This window comes from Carya illinoinensis, chromosome 15 (genome assembly GCF_018687715.1).
Source record: "Carya illinoinensis cultivar Pawnee chromosome 15, C.illinoinensisPawnee_v1, whole genome shotgun sequence".
Classification (NCBI taxonomy): domain Eukaryota; kingdom Viridiplantae; phylum Streptophyta; class Magnoliopsida; order Fagales; family Juglandaceae; genus Carya; species Carya illinoinensis.
This window is the reverse complement of record NC_056766.1, coordinates 5,562,224-5,586,349: the sequence shown is the minus strand read 5'-3', so window position 1 is coordinate 5,586,349 and position 24,126 is coordinate 5,562,224. Positions and strand designations below refer to the sequence as shown.

The 24,126-nt window shown below is 32.7% G+C and overlaps 2 protein-coding genes across 2 annotated transcripts; one reads left to right on the top strand and one right to left on the bottom strand.

The window, feature by feature from the left end:
* Positions 1 to 838: 838 nt before the first annotated feature.
* On the bottom strand, positions 839 to 4,820 carry LOC122297750 (amino-acid permease BAT1 homolog). Its single transcript, XM_043107899.1, has 7 exons — positions 4,304 to 4,820; positions 3,988 to 4,167; positions 3,166 to 3,285; positions 2,535 to 2,726; positions 1,934 to 2,239; positions 1,658 to 1,840; positions 839 to 1,537 (listed from the first exon to the last, which is right to left on the bottom strand). Exons 1-7 carry the CDS (start codon positions 4,412 to 4,414, stop codon positions 1,049 to 1,051), a joined length of 1,581 nt encoding a protein of 526 aa, XP_042963833.1. The 5' UTR covers positions 4,415 to 4,820; the 3' UTR covers positions 839 to 1,048.
* A 16,106-nt stretch (positions 4,821 to 20,926) lies between these two features.
* Positions 20,927 to 21,370, top strand: LOC122296584 (1-aminocyclopropane-1-carboxylate oxidase 5-like). Its single transcript, XM_043106387.1, has 2 exons — positions 20,927 to 21,028; positions 21,140 to 21,370. The coding sequence occupies exons 1-2, from the start codon at positions 20,927 to 20,929 to the stop codon at positions 21,368 to 21,370; spliced, it is 333 nt and encodes a 110-aa protein (XP_042962321.1).
* Positions 21,371 to 24,126: the final 2,756 nt, after the last annotated feature.

Genomic DNA, 24,126 nt, shown 5'->3' with positions numbered 1-24,126 from the left:
AATTGGCTGAAGAACCTCTGTAGTCAGTAGCTCTCTTACAATTTTCTCTATATCATCCTTCTGATAATTAAGGTACCTATAGGGTCTCACTAGAAGGTAGGGGCTAGCACCGCCTGATAGAAGTAGAAATAGGATTGGTTCCTGGTTGTAATGGGATGGAATGAAATAGGATTGGTTCCTGATTGTAATGGGATGGAATGGTCATGGGATCTAATTTGGGTTGGAAGACCTGAAGGCTCAGAAAATATATCAGAGTATAGGTTCATTATATTTTTTGAGTGAGGTAGGGTTTTCTTGTAGGTTTGACTTAGGTTCCATGACCCTTGTTCCCCATACTGCTAGTCTTGGGCACTTCCCCCACTTCAATCAACATAGAGCTAAGTAGCCCTTTTAACACCACTGCCTGTCCTGCCACAGAAAACTGCATAGTTAACTCTTTAAAATTCCACAAAATGGATCCCAGAGTTTGAAGCCAGACCACTCCAAGGACCATGTCACAACCAGCCAATAACAGTAAACTTCAGAATTAAAACAAATATTTTGGATGGATAGATTTACTTTATCTACCTCCCTTCATTGGAAACTAGTTCACCACTTGCTAGTTCTACCTTAACCTGGACCCTTACAGTCAGTTCAGACCAGCAACATGCGGCACAGATCCTTGTATTATAGTCCGTTTATCGAACTGTATCAAAACTGCTTTAGGCAGCTTCCCCTTATGGGTGGGGGTCAAGTCCTTGGCCCCAGATCCTTTTTTTTTTTCTTTTCCTGTATTGTACCAGTTGGTTTGGGATGAAGCTCGGAGCCTCCGACCCTGTTATCTCTTGTATCCTGTAACTACTTTATATATCTATAACATGCTTGATTAGGGAAAATAAAAAACATAGTGTAGCTGTAATGCCAATCTATTCGACCAGTTTACATAAACCAGGCATATAAACGATCATTTTAAGACAATGAAGTACATCTACTACATATTACAACCTTTGCTTTCTTTTCTTTCTCTATTTTATATGAAATTTTGTCCTCTTGGAATGGTAGAACAGTTTTAAATGGCTCCATTCTGGAATTCAATATTCCTCACTGGTCCCTTGAACCATTTCCTTGCATCCAGCACCCACCAAAGCATTATCAGTGTCAATGATCCAGCAATAGCTATAGGTGCATAGTTGAAAGTATCCCATTGCAGAGGGTAAAGAGTTGGCAACAGAAAGACTGAACAAGTATAAGATATGTATAAGAAAGCTATCAAGCAAATTGGCTTGCTTGCTCTTCCCAAATAGAAGGGACCTGGTTTAAAATCCTTCTCATCCATGACCAGCCTTGCAAAAATTGGGACAGCATAGCTTCCCACCCATCCAATTGTACCAGTGGAAATGACAGCAGTGTAAACTACATTGGATTTCAAGATGGGAAGTCCTATGATAATGGAAATGGCTGTGCACAACCACACTGCATTTATTGGAACTTTCTGTTTTGGATGTATTTTTCTCCAGACTTTTGAAAATGGAACTCCATCCCTGGATAGTGCATAGACCTAGAAAGTAGAGATTATGCGTGGATGGTCATTGTTAGAGAGAGAGAGAGAGAGAGAGAGAGAGAGAGAGAGAGAGAGAGAGAGAGAGAGAGAGAGAGAGAGAGATTCAGGTTTGCTTACTACTCTAGCAGCACTAGCTGTGACTGAGAGCCCTGCAAAGAAGAAGGTTCCCCAAATGATACAGAGAAAAATTATGGCTCCAGTACCACTGTGATACCTTCCATAAAATGCATCATAAATTATCTGTGCAGGAACGAGTGCACCTGCTGTTTCGTTGTTTGGATCATATAAATATGCAGGATCCTGCAATATTAACCTTAGTATTATCTATATAATGTTCACTGCCCAAAAATAGAAATAAAAATCTACCAGAATCTTCAAACTAAACATATATACCTGGATGCTAAATGTAAGGGCTAAGATATATGCCCATCCAAATGCTGAAATGATTCCTATGCTAAAAAGAATGGCCAAGGGACCAGTTCTGTCAGCACCTTTGGTTTCCTCAGTAAGATGAGCCGCAATGTCGTAGCCATACAAACAGAATTGGCCTAGAAGTACTGACATTATTACTGCATAAGGTTTGCTATGTATGCCAGTTGTCTCAGGAGATGTTTCGAAATGAGTAAAAACGTATGATGCTGATTGTGTCGGGCTTGCTATCATGGGAAGAGCTACTATTATAACAAATCCGCCAATGACCTGCAATTTGCTTTGGTGACATGATTGTGAGAAGCTAATTTGCTTATATATTCCAATTAAGAGTTCAAGTTGTATATGAGTCTCAATTACTTTGATTAGTCTTAGACTCTTAAAAACTTATTCTTTTGTAAGAAACATAACTGATTTGTTGGAGAGCAATATCCATTCTTTTAAGCCACACACAAACAACATTTTCCACTTTTTTTTTCGTCAAAATTGGATCATGGTGAATATTTCGGATATTAATATACCATATATATATATGTAGAAACAGAACGTCAAATTAAGAGCACACCTGCCACCATACAGAAATCATGTTGAGGAATGCAATGACTTGCAATGCAAAGGAGTTCAGAACTGCCCATATTAAGGTAAGGATTATATACATAGACAAAAATACGCTCCTTGTTGCCAAGTAGCCTCCACCCTTGTTTGTCCCAGTGGACAAAAGAATTATTATCTGCAATCCCTGTGCTCCAGAGTAGGCCTGATAACAGTAAGGAAAAAAAGAAGATGAAGATCAATAAAGAAACTTTGAGATGAGAACCAAACATCATATTTGGAATCATGAAAACATTATTGATAACTAACTACTTAACATTATCAATGAACTTCCTGAAAAGTACAGTGTCCGTTCTCTTACTTTTTTATGTCTGCATTTAACATCATCAGAAACTACTAAAACCGATACATTGCATCTTTCAACTTCAAAACCTGACAAATAACATCACTGTCCAATTCTGATTGTTAAGATAGATCAAGAAAAAAGTGATATAATTTATGTTAACTGGCTTGACACATTGTGACTATAGAATAGTTTTGAGGATGCAATGTATCATTTTGATAGATTGGGATTGGGACGCTAAATGAAAAGTGTGTTTTTCACCTTAGACTTCAGTGCTGAATGGGGAGAATTAAGCACATACCGATGCGCCGATTCCAGAAACGAGACCGATAGTTTCTAGCCAAGCGCAGCACCAGGATGCAAATGGCCCCCACCGGGGTCCAGCCAAGTGTGCAGCCCAAAAATAAAGGGAGCCAGTAGTCTGTTTAATGACTTAAAATCAGTTCATTTATCCGAAAATTGTGGCTCTTGAGATGAAAAAGAACAGACAATATATATGTACAATATAAAACAGCCGATAGAAAAGTTACACCAGGAGATATGAGTGATCGATTCTGTTGAATTAAAAGCCTACATCCACTATAAATTTGCTTCCTTGCTTGTTTATTACAGTAATTATGATAAATCCCATGTTTATGTAAATGTTTGAGAAACAAAGGAGGAAAAATATTAGCATTTGAATAAATTTTTGGCATCTGATTAAGAAGAAATTCCCTTTGCAAGTTGTTTATAGACATCATGCCATATATAAATATATATATGTATATATATATATATCTGTGCGTCGTGGGGTAGAAAATAATAAATAGAATATCCATTGTGTTCACGCACGGGAAGAGGAGCATGCAATGGATTATTCTCAAAGCCAAAATAACTGTACAAACTGGGTTGTACCTTTCGACTCATGAAAGCTGCAGGGTTACCCGTTTCAATTCCAAATACAAATCTGTAATAAGGATTTTGGAAACATTTATAATATATATGTATTTGATTAATTGTTATGATTGACTGATCATTAGTAATCAAGACATGGTAAAGAGAATATACGGAATCTTAAAGACAACAGATTCTTTAAGAAGGAGAAGGAAGAGAAGAAGAAGAAGAGGAAAAGAATCATGCATACTGGAAAAGATGAGCAGATCTCAGCCATGGCAAATCCTACAAACCAGGTGAAGATGGTGACAACAACATAACCCCATATCATGCTTGCAGGGCCTGCATATAGTAGGCTAGATCCGTACAGTGGAGTTCCAATGAAAAGTGCCATGGTCGAAAAGGTTATCGCAAATGTCTTGAATAAACTCTGCATTAATACCCCAAAAAGAGAGGGCAAAACCCATGTCAATAATCTTGAAAACATTTCAGGGTCCATGTTAATAATCTTGACAACATGTCAAAGGAAACAAACAGATAAAAGGACTGAAAAAACCGTCATATACCATTTCTCTTCTGAGTTCCTGCTTGTATCCAAGTTCGTTCAGCCGCTTTTCTCCTGAATCAATCTCCATAGCTATGGGATTCAAGCCAACTTGAGCCTCTCTAAAAGCCATATGTGCTGTGCTTCAACGGGTAGCAGTATCTTTTGGCTACCAAAACATGTTAAGAAGGGAGAAAGTTGAACTCTCCTGCATGCATTGATCCTCGCCAAGTTCATCAAATGAATGCCAAGCCAGATGGTGAAACTAATTATTTTTTTTATAAACCTTTAAAAACTTATGGTATTGACTTTCATGCATGATCCTTGCATGTAAAAGTTCAGGTGCTGGACCCCACGATGTTTCTCGTTTGATTCACAAAAATGGTTTAAAATTAAGTTCTTTGATAAATCAAATCTTTTCGTGCCATCAATTAGAGACTACGTTTTCTAATTTTTTTACTCGATTATTATTGACTGAGGCATTCGACGTAGATTTTTTCTTTTCTTTGTCATTTATGGCAGAACTTGGCCTGGTTAAGTGCTGGTTTTCTGCTATTATTTTACTAATTAAGATCAATGGCAGTTATTCAAAGTTGCGTGAAAATATATAAAACTTATCAATGGCAGATATGTAAGGTTGCATTAAAATAAAACTTATCTCTGCAGCTTAATTATTTGAATAAGAATGTAAACGATGAATCAGTCATGATCAGCAGCAGCTCTTTTGACTTGACGACTTCTACTCTACTTCCCATATGCACCGAACGCCAGAATTGAAAATTTGAAAGAATATAGATCAAATAAACTTCACTGGAATAGTCAAATAGTGGAAACTTCAAAAATGAGCTACAGTATTTCTAAAGCTTTCTTCATATTTAGAGATGCACTGTTCCATTTTTCTTATTCAAAAGTAATATTTATTCCTAAATATCACACCCACGTTTTTCACAATAATTTAAGTAAAAATTATATTATTAATTAATATATAGTTAGTTTAGTTGCAAAATATGAAAAAAAATATTATTATTTTGACTAATCTAATGTGAAGTTATGGCTTGAATATTTTTGAATTTATAGAAAATATATACTTTTAGCTAAATTTTAGATATAGCTTTGATGAAACCAATATCAATACTCTAACTCGGTCGTCATGGACTATATATATTTTCTATATGCATCTTCGATATATTAGATTAAAAAATTTTAAAATTTAAAATTTTATATTTCTCTTATTAAAGTTTGGGTACCGTTGTTAATTTGGATGGAAATGTGTCCTAAAAAAGCAAAGCTCTACCCTTAACAGCTGGAGAATGATTCAGTTAATTCACAGCTTGATGCCAAGCCCAGCTGAAGGTATTTTAGGCCTATAACTATGTTGGGCCTTTGAACCAATAGCTCTTTCATATTAATTAAAAAAAAAAAATTAATTTGATAAAAATAAATTAATATGGTTTGATATATTACGTTAGATTATTAAATTATTTTTATTATAAAATAAATTTAATAATCACATAAAATTATATTTATTTGTAAATTTATTTTTATAAATTTTTTTTAATATCTTTGTTACTTCTAATTTAGGTTCATGGTGCACCTCTGGTTTTCAAAGATGTTTTGTACTTCTGGTGGCTTTTGTCTTGGGGTGAAAATAAATACTCAAAAGTAATCTTTCCTTTTCCTATAACCATATAAATAAATTAATACTATTATATCTATAAAAAAAATTATATAAAAATAATCTCACAAATTGATATGGATTCATCTGATCCATTAAATTTACTTTAAAATAAAAATAATTTTATAATATGATAAAGTACATTAAATCACGTTAGTTTGTATGATTATTTTTATGTAATCTATTTATAATTAGAGTATTTCCCTAAATATATTTAACAACCATATTCTTATGTGGTAATGATCTTTGTAATTCCATTCAACCTGACTTGAAGAATGAGACAATTTTCAGTACTACTATTAGATCCCATGCATGAAATATTTTTCTTTTACTTTTCCTTTCTGTTTTTTCCTTCTCAACTCCAATGGCAAACGTGCATGTAAACACTACAGTACTATATATCATTAACGTACGATGAGACTATATATATATACTACTACGTTCGTATAAAGCTAGTGAATTTGATCTATATAATATGTATAGTTTTTGATCTTATGTATGGCGTAAAATAAAATTTATCATTCATAGAAAATAAAATAAAAATAGCCCGCACATGATGTTTCATATTAAATAGAAATATCGTGTGTATATATATATTCAAGAATAATGTAGAAATGGAGATCTTCAATGGTACTACTCGTGTTAAAATAATATTTGATCGAGGCATGATGCAATGTACGTAATTAATGTAGAATAATTATCAAGTAATATATGGGTAATCATGATCTATACTACTTACCTTCAAATTTTTTATTTAGATCAAGTTGACGATTATGATGTCAAATCAATGAAAATGATCGATTGATTAATGTAAAGGATTGTTACATACTTGTCATCTCAATTCATTATTTTAATTTTTATTATTTTTTCATTTTAGATTATAAGTTTATAAATAAATAATAATAAATAATTTCTAATCATTTAATGTTACATCATAAAATAATAAAAATCAAAATAATGAGTAGTATTACTTATCGATATATATGTAGTGCCATCTAGCTAGGGTTGAATTAATGTTCATCATGATCTAAAACAACTTTTAAAAGATTCAATAATATTATTCCACGTGCTTTGTTAATTTTGATCATGTACATTAATTGCATTTTCCATCATATATAATACAATTTCTACTGATCATCTATATATATATACTAGTAGAATTAAAACGTCCAAGGGACGTTTGCGTAATGGAGGCAGATTATAAATGTAAAACTTTTTCATGAAAGTAAATAATAGTATAAAAGAAAAATACAGCAATTGTATTAAAACAACTGAATGTATGAGAAATTGGAACATAACAAGTTATTTTCTACAATAATAATAGATTGAGAAATTGCATAAACCCAAAATTATATTTTCACATTGCCTCTCTCTCTGTCTGTCTCTGTCTTTCTCTCTCTAATAATAATACTTAATCCATCTCCGTTAAAATCGCTTATTTTTTGTTTGTCTGACTTCCCTCTCATTTTCCTGCTTATAGTGTTTTTTTGTTTGTCTGACTTGCCTCTCATTTTCTTGCTTATAGTATTCCTTTCGGCCTTCTTCCACATTTTTTTATCTCAGTCTCTTTCAACCTTACAGCTTCAGACTCTCTCTCTCTTATATCGCTCCTAATAGTATTTCGGTAGGGTCCCACATGCATGTGCATTTTTGTTGTCGAAGAAAAGTTTACGTTACTATTTTAGATAAAATATTATATAATATATATTATCATCATTTCCAATAGTATTTCGGTAGGGTCCCACATGCATGTGCATTTTTGTTGTCGAAGAAAAGTTTACGTTACTATTTTAGATAAAATATTATATAATATATATTATCATCATCAATATTGACATGATTTACTTCGTGGAATTTTCTTATCAGTTACTATTTCCTTAAGACAGCAAGCACCACTTGCATGATCAACCTGATCCTAACTTCGAGTCCCTCACGTCTATGATTCATGTGCTAGCTTTCGCTTAACAACAAAATTAAGTGGTACCCATCTCTTAAATTTAATTTTCCCATTGCCTCGGTTTCAATTTCAAGAGAGGGATGGTACGTTAAGGCCTTTTTCGTAAATATACTCCTCATTCTTGGATCTTTTACCTCTTCTTTTCTGGTTTTTTTTTTTGTATTTTATTTTTAATTGTCATGATCCTTATAATTACTTTTTCTTGGGGTCTAAAGTCCATACTCCTCCTAACACATTCAATTAATGAGCGGCTCATTATCATGCTTTCCACGCCTACCTATCTCTAGTACTACTACTATACTATTATTATTATTATTTTATTAATTGCTATATAATAAGTGGTGAGGTGCGTGAAGTGATGGTATTATAAAATAGATTTAAGTTAAAGCTGAAGTTTATAAATTTGTGAATTTAGATATTTTTATAGATAAATACTTTTTCAAAAAAAAAAATAGAAGAGATAATAGAACATCAACATGCATTATTTTAAAAAATTGGAAAATAATGCACCTCTTTAAGTGAAAAGAATGAAAATGGGGTCGCGGTAATGACGAGCGCGATGTTAATTAATAAAAGATGAAACTCATCATACATATATTTATTATTTACTTTGTTTTTAAGAATAAGAATTTCTCATTTTTAAACAATGTAAAATCTCACACACTAATTATCTTCAATTCTATCGATAAAAAATAGATCAATATAATAGGAATTAAATTAACATGAATTCCTAACAAAGATGATCGAATCAATTTATGATCAATTCGATACTTTTTACCATGTCCAAAAGAATGAAGAAATGCTTACAAATCAACTTGCATATATATTTTTCTTTATTGGCCGGTTATGCTTTCGAGAATCATCACTGGCCATTTCTTTAAGCTGAAACAGCATGCATGCCTACTATTACCAAAATTTCCAGTCTTATTTGAGAGAATAAAATATAATTTACATCATCTAAAAAATGACAAAAAAAAAATAGGAGAACCTAACTAACTATATATAAATATGCATATATATATATATATATGCAATTGACAACTGATGCTACATCGACCATTGGAGCATTAAAGACATGATGATAAATGAGAAATCATACAAAATTATATTATATTATTATAATTAAATATATTTGATGCGAGTTGGGGAATGATAATCCAATTATAATATATATTAATGTGCAATACTGTACACATCTAATCTTTCCCAGCTATCCAATTAGAATTTCTGATTCCGTATGGCGTAGGCAAACTTAACGAAATTGAATTCATACCTCACAAGCAATCTAGAGAGAGAGAGAGAGTAGGTGAGTGGTTGCTTTCATTGGAGAAGCATTATTGTCAAACTTTGGGCAAATTGCTTTTATATTTTTTACTTTGAAACAGGAAAGAAATGTAAGATAAGGAAAAGGATCCCACAACCCTTGCAACCGACCCTACCCACTTCCTATATTATACTCCATAATATATTATCACGGGATAAATAGAAAGCACAATAGATTGAGAGTGTCTCCACACTACAATGATAGATTCGTATATTAGTAGGAAATAGTATTTTTTAGCGATAAGAACGCATGACTCATTCCTAAAAATTAGTTTATCCCACATGTCTGCAAAAAGCTTGAAAAATAATAAACGACAAAGCAAATTATCCAACGAAAGGTGTCTTAAAAGTCAAAAGTAGAAAGAAGAAAATCATCAATATTCGATGATCATCATCGGTGCCAAAAAAAATAAATTATAAATATTTTTTCCCGAGCCACTCCAAGGGACGTTTGCTTAGTGGAGGCAAAATATAAATGTAAAACCTTCCCATGAAAGTAAATAATAGTAATCAGCAACACGTTCAGCAATCAGCAACACCACTATGCACCGCTCAACAGCAGATAAGAGGGGTGAAATGCCCTAAAATAAAGAACATAAGAAATAAGTACATCTCATTCAGTATACTGAAGCAACTGAGGTTATTCATGTGAATCAACCTGTTTAGAAGGAGAGCAGCAGCGCTGTCACGATTGTTGATATCTTGATCCTGTGGAATTTTTCCAAATAACAAGCAAAGATTTTACAAGTGAACTGTAACTAACAAAATTTGTAAAATGAGAAGCTTCAGTTGGGATTTAGAGAATATTCATGGAGGAGATGAATGAAATTATTAGATCTAAAATACCATCTCTTAAATACAATTAGTATTTCAAATTCATATTACGGTTTTGTAAGAAATTGTGCATTATTAAAGGAGAAATAAAATGGAACACACAGAAGATCTAACAGAAGATAGAAACACAAATATGAATATTTGTGAAGTATTATTTTATTATCACAAAGTAAAATTACAGAAATTTAAGGCTCTTTGCCTCAATCTTTAAACGCTCTTGCTCTTCAAAAATCTGCATGCTTTTCCTATCTAAAGGAGTAGCCACTCGAAAAGAAGAGTTAAGCAAAGATTTTAAATCTCTGTTCTCTCGCTTTACTGCTTCTATCTTCATGTTGGACTCCATAAGAAGCCGCTGAAGGATAAAAATACTCTCGTGGAGTTTGTCAACCCCACCAGTCCTAGATTGTAGTCGTTGAGAATATGCGACAAGAGTTGATGAGTATCGGGTACCGAGACTCACAAGGTCGTAGATAATTTCATTATCTGACTTATTAGTCAGATCATTATTGGATTGCATTATAGCACCAACGGAAGAAGAAGAAGCAGAAACAACTGGTGAACGAGGTGCAGAATACCTCATATATTGGTGATGGGAAGATTGCTGAGCCATTGCAAAGTGAGAAAGCAGAAAGAGATTACAGAGTAAGAATACAGACTAAATTTAGAAAAGTGAAGAAGATGAGATGCGAAAGAAGATGAACTGAATAATTCTTTTATAGAGAAAATTATGACAAAGTATCACTCTATTGCTTCATAACATCTTTCGTGAAGCATCTCTCTACAAGAGATAAGAGATGTAGCATCATAGCTGCGGCGCCTAACAGATACAGAAGAGCGATGTAGTATCATAGCTGCGGCGCCTGACAGCTACAAAAGACCTGTAAAAATCTTACGGATCAGAGTTGTCTGGTCTAAAACAGAGGGTCACCGTTTTTGTTGAAAGAGAGAGAGAGAGAGAGAGAGAGAGAGAGGGATGTTAACAGTTTAATTTTGATGAATTCTTTACTGAGTATGTTATTTAGAAGAACACTTAAAGTATATCATTTATGTTTTTTTAAAGCAATCGAGAGTTTACCACTGAAACCGAAGATGTTAGACATGGGTACAGCTGAAAAAATCCCAGGAGGTCGAATCCGCACCGTTTTCCATCAGAAAACCCTCCAAACAGAGCAAAAAAGAGAAAACCAAAGAAGACAACGGCCAAAATCTATTCTTACAGAGCTTTATCAACAAAAACGGAAACCCACACGTAAATTCTATGAGATATGGCAAAAAAAAGTAGAGAAAATAAGTGAGAGGAAAGAGAAGGTGAGGAGCGAAATGATAGGAGTCGGGGTGGGTAAATGGAGAACAGTTTTATTTCGTGAGAGGAATGTGGGAGGTTTGTGTATGTGACAATACACACAAGGGAAATCCACATGCAATGTATTTGTGCTGAGAAGTGGATTTCCTCCCACCAAATGAAAACCAGGCGTCCTTAAAGCGGTTTTCGGTTTTGCTTTTTGGTGATTCATGTGAATCAACTTGTTTAGAAGGCAATTTGTAAAACTGTTTTTGATCTGATGTAAATATAAGATATATATATATATATACAAGGTTATGCCACGTTACTTAATTTTTTTTTTCTATTACTTGAAAGTGTAATTGTAAAGAAAAATGTTACAATTATAAAAAGATTTCATAAAAAAAAATTTATAAATTAATATACTTTTATATGATATATTAAATCTATTTTATAATAAAAGTACTTTTACAATTTAACATACACTATTAAACTATGTTAATTTATAAGTTTAATTTTATAAATAAGATTGTTGAAACATTTTTCAATTCAACAATGGACTTTTTGGGAATGCAAAATATAAATTTTCAAATTATTTGAGAGTGAAAAATATACCTTTTGAAAGTAGAAAGTAAACTTGATGTTGAAAGTAGAAAGTAGTACGCAGCAATCAACTAACATTAAAGAATGATTTTGGTCATAGTGATGTTGCATTAAATGACAAAAATGAGAGATCTTGCATTAGATTTGTTTCCCAAATTATGTTAATTCCCAAAATTTGGTGGACAATGGGTAATAATATAATAGAGAAGTGGCATTCGAGACATGATCTACGTCATAGATATATTTTTTTATTATTAGAAAAGATAATACCGCCATTTCATTATAATAACCAAGAAATACAATGAGGTGAATCCTCCGTGATTACGATGAGTTTAGAAATGGTAAAAATATCTTTTACAAGTAAGTGAGTAATTGTGTTGCTGTCCCTGAGAAATATCTCACTTTACAAAATAATATTATATTAAAGTAATAGATTATAACTTTCGATATATTAAAACTTGATATATTAAAACTTAATTCAATAATTTAAAATGCATGGGTGTGTGCCAGCTATTGATGCTCTCTGTCATCAAATAAAATAAAATAAGTGAGAAGATGCGATTAGACTCGGCAACCGAACAAAGCATCTTCACATGGCATCAACTCCAGAATAGTTTCATTGTCACATGGTTTGAAATTTAATCATAGACTAAAGGTTACTTTCGATATAGTACGTAGCAATCAACTAACATTAAAGAATGATTTTGGTCATAGTGATGTTGCATTAAATGACAAAAATGAGAGATCTTGCATTAGATTTGTTTCCCAAATTATGTTAATTCCCAAAAATTTGGTGGACAATGGGTAATAATATAATAGAGAAGTGGCCTTCGAGACATGATCTACGTCATAGATATATTTTTTTATTATTAGAAAAGATAATACCGCCATTTCATTATAATAACCAAGAAATACAATGAGGTGAATCCTCCGTGATCACTGTTTACTCCTAATCACAACCACTGTTTACTCCTAATCATCTCGATAATCTTTTGTTAAAATCACCAACAACTTCACCACTACATCTAAATCTTAATCATTCTTGGGATCTTATTAAAAAAAAATGATACACATAATTTTTTTCAAAATGTTTTTTTATATAATTCTATTTTAAATAAGATATGATTTTATAAAATAACCAATAAAAATAGCATCGCTTTTTATAAAAATACTTTCAATTTAAAATAATATATAAAGAATTATAAAAAAATTTATACTTGCATCATTGCTCATAAAAATAATCCCTAACTGTACTTGCTTAGCCTAAAAAATCATGTCAGTCTTCTACCTCAAATATCTTAAAATAAAGATCAGCCTTATTTGAGAGAATAAAATATAATTTACATCTTTTAGAAAATGAGAAAAGAAAATTAGGAGAACCTAACTAACTATATATAAATATACAAGGAGGAGGAATTGAATATAAAGTTCTAATACTGTTCAATACTAACCCCGGTAGTGGGTCTTCAAATCATTATTGTATTTCTATAGATCATCACAATAATATATAAGGATGAAGGAGAAAAACGTTCAAGGCTTTAATGCACATGATACGGGTTAAACACACACACACACAGTTCTCCTTTCCATTTCATCGTCGCCCCTTTGACCGCCCGGTACGCCGCCGTCTGGAGGCTGTGTTATACACCACCCCCACCATTCTCTTCCCCTCCTAGTAGAGATCATCCCCACCAATTTTCAGAGCCATCGGACCAGCCGTTAGCCGCCACGAGCCCCTGGAAGTCACGGCACCTGCCTGTTTTTTCTCCCCTGTCGCCGGTTGCTTTCGCAGCCCACAACCGCCGCCGTCCGGAGGCTGTGTTATACACCACCCCCACCATTCTCTTCCCCTCCTACCATAGATCATCCCCACCAATTTTCAGAGCCATCGGACCAGCCGTTAGCCACCACGAGCCCCTGGAAGTCACGGCACCTGCCTGTTTTTTCTCCTTTCCATTTCATCGTCGCCCCTTTGACCGCCCGGTACGCCGCCGTCCGGAGGCTGTGTTATACACCACCCCCACCATTCTCTTCCCCTCCTACCAAAGATCATCCCCACCAATTTTCAGAGCCATCGGACCAGCCGTTAGCTGCCACGAGCCCCTGGAAGTCACGGCACCTGCCTGTTTTTTCTCCCCTGTCGCCGGTTGCTTTCGCAGCCCAGAACCGCCGCCATCCGGAGGCTGTGTTATACACCACCCCCACCATTATCTTCCCATCCTACCAGAGATCATCCCCACCAATTTTCAGAGCCATCGGACCAGCCGTTAGCCGCCACGAGCCCCTGGAAGTCACGGCACCTGCCTGTTTTTTCTCCCCTGTCGCCGGTTGCTTTCGCAGCCCAGAACCGCCGCCGTCCGGAGGCTGTGTTATACACCACCCCCACCATTCTCTTCCCCTCCTACCAGAGATCATCCCCACCAATTTTCAGAGCCATCGGACCAGCCGTTAGCCGCCACGAGCCCCTGGAAGTCACAGCACCTGCCTGTTTTTTCTCCCCTGTCGCCGGTTGCTTTCGCAGCCCAGAACCGCTGCTCTCCGGCGGCGTGGCCTACACCACCCACCCAGTTTTCTTCCCCTCTCACCGGTGAAGATCCCCACCAAGTTTCACCTCCATCCGAGCCACCGTTAGCCACCACGAGCTCCTCCAAGCCATACGGTTTTTCACCGATTTCGGCGCCGTCGCACCACCTCCGGCCACCATCTCTTCACAGCTTCTTCCCCTACCTCTTGCCGACCAAAACCGGTGGGGTGGAGTGGATCTTGAAGCTTTGGCAGAGAGCTGAGTTCGTGAGCTTCAGAGAGAGAGAGAGAGAGAGAGAGAGAGATATGAGAGAAGAGAGAGACAAAGAGAAGAAGAATCGAGAAAAATAGAAAAGTAGGAAGAAAAATATAAAGCAGCCAACCTTCTGACACAGTTACTAAAGACCAAAAAATCCTTATATAAACGGACACAAAGGAAGAAAATAAAAGGTTAAAAAAGTAACTATGCAATAAAAACGGAAGGAAAAAATGGAACGCAACAATTCACTGCTCATTCCTGTTCATTCCTGTAGAAGCGCGATAGGCGCTTATTATTATAGATAGATATAATTCATGCAATTAGTCAACACGACCGATAGTGGATGAACCGGCAGATGTTTAAACTACAAGTAAAATGTGAGTAATATTATATATAATTTTAGGATACGCAAGTCCCGCATATTTTTTTTGAAAAAAAGCGTAGTCTACTATTAAAAAAATGACTTTTTTATATGGGTCTTATATTTACTTATTTTTTTCAAAAAGAAATTCTATTTGTAATCCTCAAGTGGAAAATGCATGTGTAGGTCCTTTATTAAAGGAAAAAAAAATTATTTTAGGAGAGATATTTTCACTACAACAAAATTGAGATTTAGTGACGCTTTAGAATTGGTGACAGTCTCCAAACTGTCACAAAAAATCAGTTTTTGTGACGGTTTATACAAACCGTCACTAAATCTAGATGAGAATTCGTATGACGTTCGAACGTAAGAAAATTTACGTTCGAACGTTACATGAACGTTCGAACGTAAAAGATTTTTACGTGCAAACATAATATTTTTTGGTGCCAACGTTCGAACGTTAATCCGTGACGTTCGAACGTTAGTGGGTGAAGTTCGAACGTTAGATAGAGTATTTGATAAATATGACTATAATTTAAATTTTATGTAATTTTTAAATAAAATAATGCATCATTTGTGAAATTACAAATTTAAAGATTGAAATTTGAAGCGCAATGATTTAATATTAAAATTAGATAAGCTAACTGCAGTATATTATATACTATATATATAATATATAATACACTATATTAAATATTAGTTAAGTATATAATATATATTATATATATAGTCTAGTGCTATATACTATACTATATATAGTCTAGTATATATTATATAATATATATAGTATATATACTCATTATATATTATATATATAGTCATTAAATATAATCTATAATATATAATATATTATATAGTTAATATATATAGTATATATTATAGTATATAGTTAATATTATATATAGTTAATATACTATATATATATTATTATATATTATTTATAATAATAGAGTATATTTCTTTCACATACGTTCGAACGTTAGTGGGTGTAATTCTAACGTTAGATAGAGTATTTGGTAAATATGACTATAATTTAAATTTTATGTAATTTTTAAATAAAATAATGCATCCTTTGTGAACAATTATTACAAATTTAAAGAGATTGAAATTTGAAGCGCAATGATTTAATATTAAAATTGGATAAGCTAACTGCAGTATATTATATACTATATATATAATATATAATACACTATATTAAATACTAGTTGAGTATATAATATATATTATATATATAGTCTAGTGCTATATACTATACTCATTATAGTCTAGTATATATTATATAATATATATAGTATATATATACTCATTATATATTATATATATAGTCATTACATATAATCTATAATATATAATATATTATATAGTTAATATATATAGTATATATTATAGTATATAGTTAATATTATATATAGTTAATATACTATATATATATAATTATATATTATTTATAATAATAGAGTATATTTCTTTCACATACGTTCGAACGTTAGTGGGTGTAGTTCTAACATTAGATAGAGTATTTGATAAATATGACTATAATTTAAATTTTATGTAATTTTTAAATAAAATAATGCATCATTTGTAAACAATTATTACAAATTTAAAGAGATTGAAATTTGAAACGCAATGATTTAATATTAAAATTGGATAAGCTAACTGCAGTATATTATATACTATATATATAATATATAATACACTATATTATATACTAGTTAAGTATATAATATATATTATATACATAGTCTAGTGCTATACACTATCCTCATTATAGTCTAGTATATATTATATAATATATATATAGTATATATATACTCATTATGTATTATATATATAGTCATTACATATAATCTATAATATATAATATATTATATAGTTAATATATATAGTATATATTATAGTATATAGTTAATATACTATATATATATATTATTATATATTATTTATAATAATAGAGTATATTTCTTTCACATACGTTCGAACGTTAGTGGGTGTAGTTCTAACGTTAGATAGAGTATTTGGTAAATATGACTATAATTTAAATTTTATGTAATTTTTAAATAAAATAATGCATCCTTTGTGAACAATTATTACAAATTTAAAGAGATTGAAATTTGAAGCGCAATGATTTAATATTAAAATTGGATAAGCTAACTGCAGTATATTATATACTATATATATAATATATAATACACTATATTATATACTAGTTAAGTATATAATATATATTATATATATAGTCTAGTGCTATATACGTTACTTTCTAAACGTTCGAACGTATATGCATATACGTTCGAACGTGAAAAAATGCGGGAATCTTCCCACACATTTTTAACTAACGTTCGAACGTTAAAATTTAACATTCGAATGTTACTTTTTAAACGTTCAAACGTATATGCATATACGTTCGAACGTGAAAAAATGCGTAAAATTTCCCACTCATTTTTAAATAACGTTCGAACGTTAAAATTTAACATTCGAACGTTACTTTTTAAACGTTCGAACATATATGCATATACGTTCGAACGTGAAAAAATGCGAGAATTTTCCCACACATTTTTAACTAACGTTCGAACGTTAAAATTTAACATTCGAACGTTACTTTTTAAACGTTTGAACGTATATGCATATACGTTCGAACGTGAAAAAATGTGGGAAATTTTCCACACATTTTAAAAATAACGTTCGAACGTTAAAATTTAACATTCGAACGTTAGTTAAATAACGTTCGAACGGTACTTTTTAAACGTTCGAACGTCATATCAAATCAGAGTAGTTTTTATGAATAAACGCACGGAAGGAAGCAAAATCATTTCTTCTGCTTCTCCCGTGCGTGAAAGAGAGAGTGAGGGTGAGAGAGGGTTGTGGGTTAGAGAGAGTGTGTGTGTTAGAATGAGAGAGGGTTAGAGAGAGAGAGAGTAGAGTGAGAGATGATTAATATTTTTGCTCTCTTCATTGATTTTGGTAAGGAAAAACTCTTTTTTCCTTTAAATGTTTTGCAATTTTATGATATTTATTTTGTGTCTTTTTATATATATGTCTTTAACTAACTAGAGTTGTGATTTTTTTGAAGGATTGGTTGTTGTGACTTGTTCAAAACTTGTGATTTGTAAGAGGATATTGTGAGTGATAGGTATATTTCTAAACTTTATTAATATGTTTATATATTTTGTTGTGCTTTTGTTGTGGATAATGATGAATATTTTGATGTGTATAATGTGAGTTGATTGTGGATTTTGAAAGATTAAATATGGGTATAATATTGTGAATTGAGTAGTGAATTTTGATTGTATATATTGTGAATATGTTTTGAATTGAATATTATTGATGAATTAGAAGGAATTGAATTGTTTATGTTAATGAATTAGAAGAAAATCTTTGTGATATGGATTATGTAATATGATGAATTAAAATGAAAATTTGTGTTGTGTGTATGCTTATTCTTAAAATGAAAATATAAATATTTGTGTATATTTATAGATTAAAATGAATATGTTTTACAATTTTGTATGGGAATTTGAAGCATATGTTATGGTTATTTTTTTGTGACTATGTTTTGGTATTTGTGAATTAGTTATTATTGTGCATATGTATATGTGATTTGTGAATTAGTTTATTCTATAGGGAATATGTTTATATATTGTGAATTTGTATATTACAGTATCTATTAAAATTGTTGGGAATATGTAAAATATTGTAAATTTAGTTGTGAATATGTTTATATATTGTGGAAATATATGATATCATTTTGAAAAAATTTGTGAACTTTTATTGAATATGTTGGGAATAATTTATTAAATTATGCAACATGTCATTAATTTAATTTTTATTTGTATTTCTTTTAAAATGTTACTTATTTTGCAGCATTTTTTTTTTATCAAATGAGTATATGAGATCAAGACAATAAGAGTTGGAGTCTCTCTTGGAGCAACAGTCTAATTTAGAAATGCGTTTGCAGGAGCAACATAGAGATCAGGAGGAAAGAATGTGCAGTGAAGTTTAAGAACAAGTGCAGAGGGAGATGAGAGTCCAGATAGGGCGTGTTATGTCACTGTAGTAGAATCGTGGTGGGCGAGGAAAGAAGAAGAAATGAAATCAATTCAGTTTTCTCATTCTATAGAACTTTTAATATCTAATTTTGCAACTATATAAAACATTGTTAGTTGCTAATTTGATGGTATAATATGATGATACAATTTGTATATTTTTTAATTTTATGAAAATAGTATTTTTGATCTATACGTTCGAATGTATATAACAAACGTTCGAATGTTGGTTTACATTAGAACTAACGTTCGAATGTAATTACACAAAATTACGAAATAACGTTCGAATGTACGACCCAACGTTCGAACATGTTCACCTTCAAAATGAATACAACGTTCGAATGTTTAAATGATTTACGTTCGAACGTTTTGTTTGACGTTCCAACGTAAATATGATACGTTCGAACTATAACCAACGAACGTCAAATTTTCTCATTCGAATGTCAATCAGTCGGGTTAACGTTCGAACGTTCTGTTGGACGTTCGAACGTTACATTTTGTGACAGATTTCAACTGTCACAAAAAATCCCACATTCGAACGTGACATCAAACGGAAGACTTCCAACCGTCACTAAAAATATTTTTTGTGACGCTTGTACAGTAAACTGTCACCAAATGTAATCCGTGACGCACATTACGTGACAGTGGTGGTGACGGTCAGAAACCGTCACCAAATATATTTTGTGACATTTTTTCCATTTCTTGTGACAGTTTCATCTGTCACTAAAACCTATTTTTGTTGTAGTGTTTAGTAATCCTAAAAAATTTTAAAAATAAAATTGTCTATGCCTACATTGCAGTCCCCAAATGAGAATTGTACATAGCATTGCTTTTTTTCAAAATGAGTACGCGAGACTTGCATATTTCATGACTGCAAATATCATTTCTCAAATTATATATATGTACATTTTGCGCAAAGTTAAACATGGTGATTATCCTGAGCAAGATCAAGATTAATTAATGGTGTGCGTGTGTGTGTGTATATATATATATATATTATATTTCACCAGTTATTTAATGGGATCAGATTCTTTGGAAACTGCCTAGCTAGCTATATATGCATGCATGTCAACATGCCTAGCTAAGAGGTTCATCTAGCTCGATTGTAATAATTTTATATATGCAGGGGGCCGCACAGATACCCTAAAGAATATAATAAACCAATCCCTAAGTTTGTGCCATGTAACTCATCCATGGCTTCACCCTTCTTAATAATTAGTTGGTTAGGGAAACTTTCTAATCTCCATTGATTCTATATTCAAGCTATATTTGATCAGAAAACAAGGCTGAATTCATGATGTTCATGCATGCACCCTCATTAGAGGATGAAGTGTAAGAGAACCATGATATATATATTCTCCAGTACGTGTCAGTTTATCAAATTAGCTTATGTAATTAATGACCTAATTAAGGAAAACGACCTGCATCATGTTATGGATTTAAAATTAAAGATCATGGCTATATATGCCTGTGTTGTGGGTTACCAGGTACTACTTCCAAAGGCATTGACCTTGTATCTTATTTAAAACCTAATGTGTCACCGTCCCACACCTTTCCCCTAACAACAAAAAGTTCCAAAAAAAGTAAACAAAAAATGCTTAAAAATTAAGTGGTTGACATCCAATATGCATGCATGGCGGGAAGCTTTGTTATAAATAGGCTCAAGGACCCTCTCTTCCAAACCACAAAAATGTGCAACTAATAGGGCTAGGCACATATAGCACTTAGAACAAGCAACTTAGATCTCTCTGCTCCCTCTCTACCTTTGCCTCTTGTCTTGCGTCAATGACGATCCCAGTGATTGATTTTTCAAAGCTCAACGGCGAGGAGAGGGCCAAGACAATGGCTAAGATCGCTAACGGATGCGAGAAGTGGGGATTCTTCCAGGTACGTGCTTTTCTCTATCACTACTACTTCCTCTGTAATGAATCTACCACACGCCCCACGTCACTCGTCACAAGAATTTTTAAGGTTTCATCACCATCATTATTGTTACAGCTGGTGAACCATGGAATTCCAGAGGAGCTCCTTGAAAGGGTGAAGAAGGTCTATTCCGAGTGCTATAAGCAGGAAAGAGAAGAAAAATTCAAGGACTCAATACCAGTGAAGCTTTTGAATGAGATAGTTGAAAAGAAGAGCGACAATAAGTTGTGGAATGAGGACTGGGAAGATGTCTTCACTCTCCTAGACGATAACGAGTGGACATCTGAAACCCCAGGATTCAAGTAAGCAGTACTCTATGCATTTCTTCATGATCAATAGCTAGGCTGGATTAACTGAGGAAAGAAAACAAGTAGGACTGAAGATTCTGATCAGTTCTCTACAAGTTCACAAAAACTTGGTTTGCTGACAGATTGAAAAGGCACAAAATTAAGAACTCGAGATTCTAGTGGTGTGTTAATACTGATATAATATGGCCATATTCAGCTCTAGCCAACACCATACATGGAAACTTCGATCCGTAGGAACTCATTTTAGTTGTTAGAAATGGCTCATCCTCATGTAACTTGAGCATTAGTATACTGATATCATTTTCCCTGTGACACTGGTGACAGGGAAACCATGGCTGAATGTCACAACCCCACCCTATCAAGAGCGAGACCGTGATCCTGTACCTAATCTTTTCCTATTATAACAGTAAATTTATTTATAAATGAATTCCCATATTATTATTAGTATTATTATTATTATTTTATTAAATTTTTTTTTGAAAGATAATGCGAGACGATTCGAATGCATCACACATAAATTCTAATTTCCAACTGAAAGAAACATCTAATAGACATACCTTTACATTCCTTTACAAAGGACTCTCAGAGTCCGTCATCCATTTATTTAACATAACTACTTTAAACAAAAAGGGACTCAGTCCCTTCAGTCCTTACAAAAGGAAACTAACTAAAAGCAAGAGGGGTTTCCATTACCCCACTATATACTTTATACCTGTTGCCTAGATGACTAACACAAGAGGGGGGGTGAATTGAGTTGTATTAAAAAAAATAACAATTATAAATCAAATATATAATATAAAATATAAACAAAATATGAAATAACAATAAATATAAAGAGTAAGGGTAAGAGAGAAGCAAACTCAGTATGTTAACGAGGTTCGGCCCCACTGCCTACGTCCTCGCCTCAAGCTACCCCTTGAGGATTCTTAAATTCACTATTCAACCTCCTTTAGGTGGAGATAGAAACCTATTACACCTTTGAACAACATCGTTACAAAGGATCCGTGTAGAACACCCTCTACACTTGCAATCACCTTACACGTGGTGATTCAATTATTTCCCGTGTAGAATACTTTCTACACGCACAAGGGTTATACACACCCTTTTTTTGATACAAAAGCTGATAATGGGTAGGTTATCAGAAAACACTCCTCAATCAGTGAAATAAGAACAATACAGCGCAAACTATATCTCTCAAAATGAATAAGGATTAAGGCTCAATGCTTAGAGAAGAGAGAATGAAAGTTTTGAATGAATGTTGTATGCTATTGGTGTTGTGAATGTGAAGCTCTCAAATGATCTATTTATAGACATATGAGACTTCATATTCAAATTTAAAAAAATTCACATGTCAAAGACAACATCATTCACTTTTTCAAAAAATTCAAATAAAAGGTTCTTCTTTTTCAATTGTCAAAGACAACATCATTCCATTTTTAAAAAAATCAAACCTAATCTTTTACTTTTGGCATATGACAAAATGAGCACACTTTCCTCTTCAAAAAATTCAAACCTAATCTTTTACTTTTTGCATATGACAAAATGAGCACACTTTACTTTTCAAATTTTTCAAACAAAATCATCTACCTTTTGTATAAGTCCAAAAAAGTATCAATCACTTTTGAAAATATTCAAATAAAACATGCACATGTGAAAGATGACAATCAATCATCTTTAATATTTTCAAAATTCAACCCTTTAATCAAGGCATGCAAATGTAAAAGATGACAATCAATCATCTTTCAAAATTTTCAAATTTAATTTTCAAAAAAATTCATGCAAATGTGAAAAATGTATTTTAATGCTTTATGATAAAATATTAATTTTGAGCATTAATCCTAATTTTGAATTTTGAAGAGATTTACAACATTACTCTATAATTTTAATGTGAACTTGTTCCCTTCTTACTCATGCTTGTTTCCTTGATGTGCTTGACTCCATTGTGTAGATAACTTGAGTTTGAGACTTCTTTATTCTTTGAATTCATTTGTTATCATCAAAATCCATGTGTAAATATATAATTACACAAAACTTGAAATCTTGGGTTCAACAATCTCCCCCTTTTTTATGATGACAAATACTTGATAGAACCTGAAAGCTGTATTAATACTTAAGCTCCCCCTGAGAATGTGCGTTAGTTTTTCAAGCAAAAGTATAAATATAATTCCAAACATATATAATAAGTTTAGCAATTCAAACAATGTTAATGTTCTAGTCTAATACTTCTCCCCCTTTTGGCATCATTAAAAAGGATCCGCAACAAGTAAATGGATCTGAAGAAAACGGTGCGTTAGTAGACACTGTAGATAGTTAAAAAAAATAAATAAATTTCATCCGTCCGTGACCCGACAAGTGCGGCTGGAGATTTGAAAAAATTGCCTGATGTTGTTGACAAACGAGATTGAAGGCTCCGAGTTTCTAAAAAAAATGTCATTTTCACCGATCGGGAAAAAATACATTGTTCTTTGACTTGGATGATAGCTTGTCTTGTTTTTTATGCTATCTCTATAAAATCAGTCCTGAAGTTCATCCAATCCGCATCAAGTTTTTTTCTCATCTCTATAACTCATCTGCATTCCTTCAACATTCTCGTTTTAAGCCTTTTATTCTTTTCTCAATGGCTCATTCTTCTAACATTTCTCTAGATTCATTCATGAGGCATTCTGCATCTCAACCTCCTGTCCTTTCTGCAGCTGCCATTGGTGCCATGTTGCAGCAGGAAAATAATAATCTAACTAATAAGTCAGATTCTGA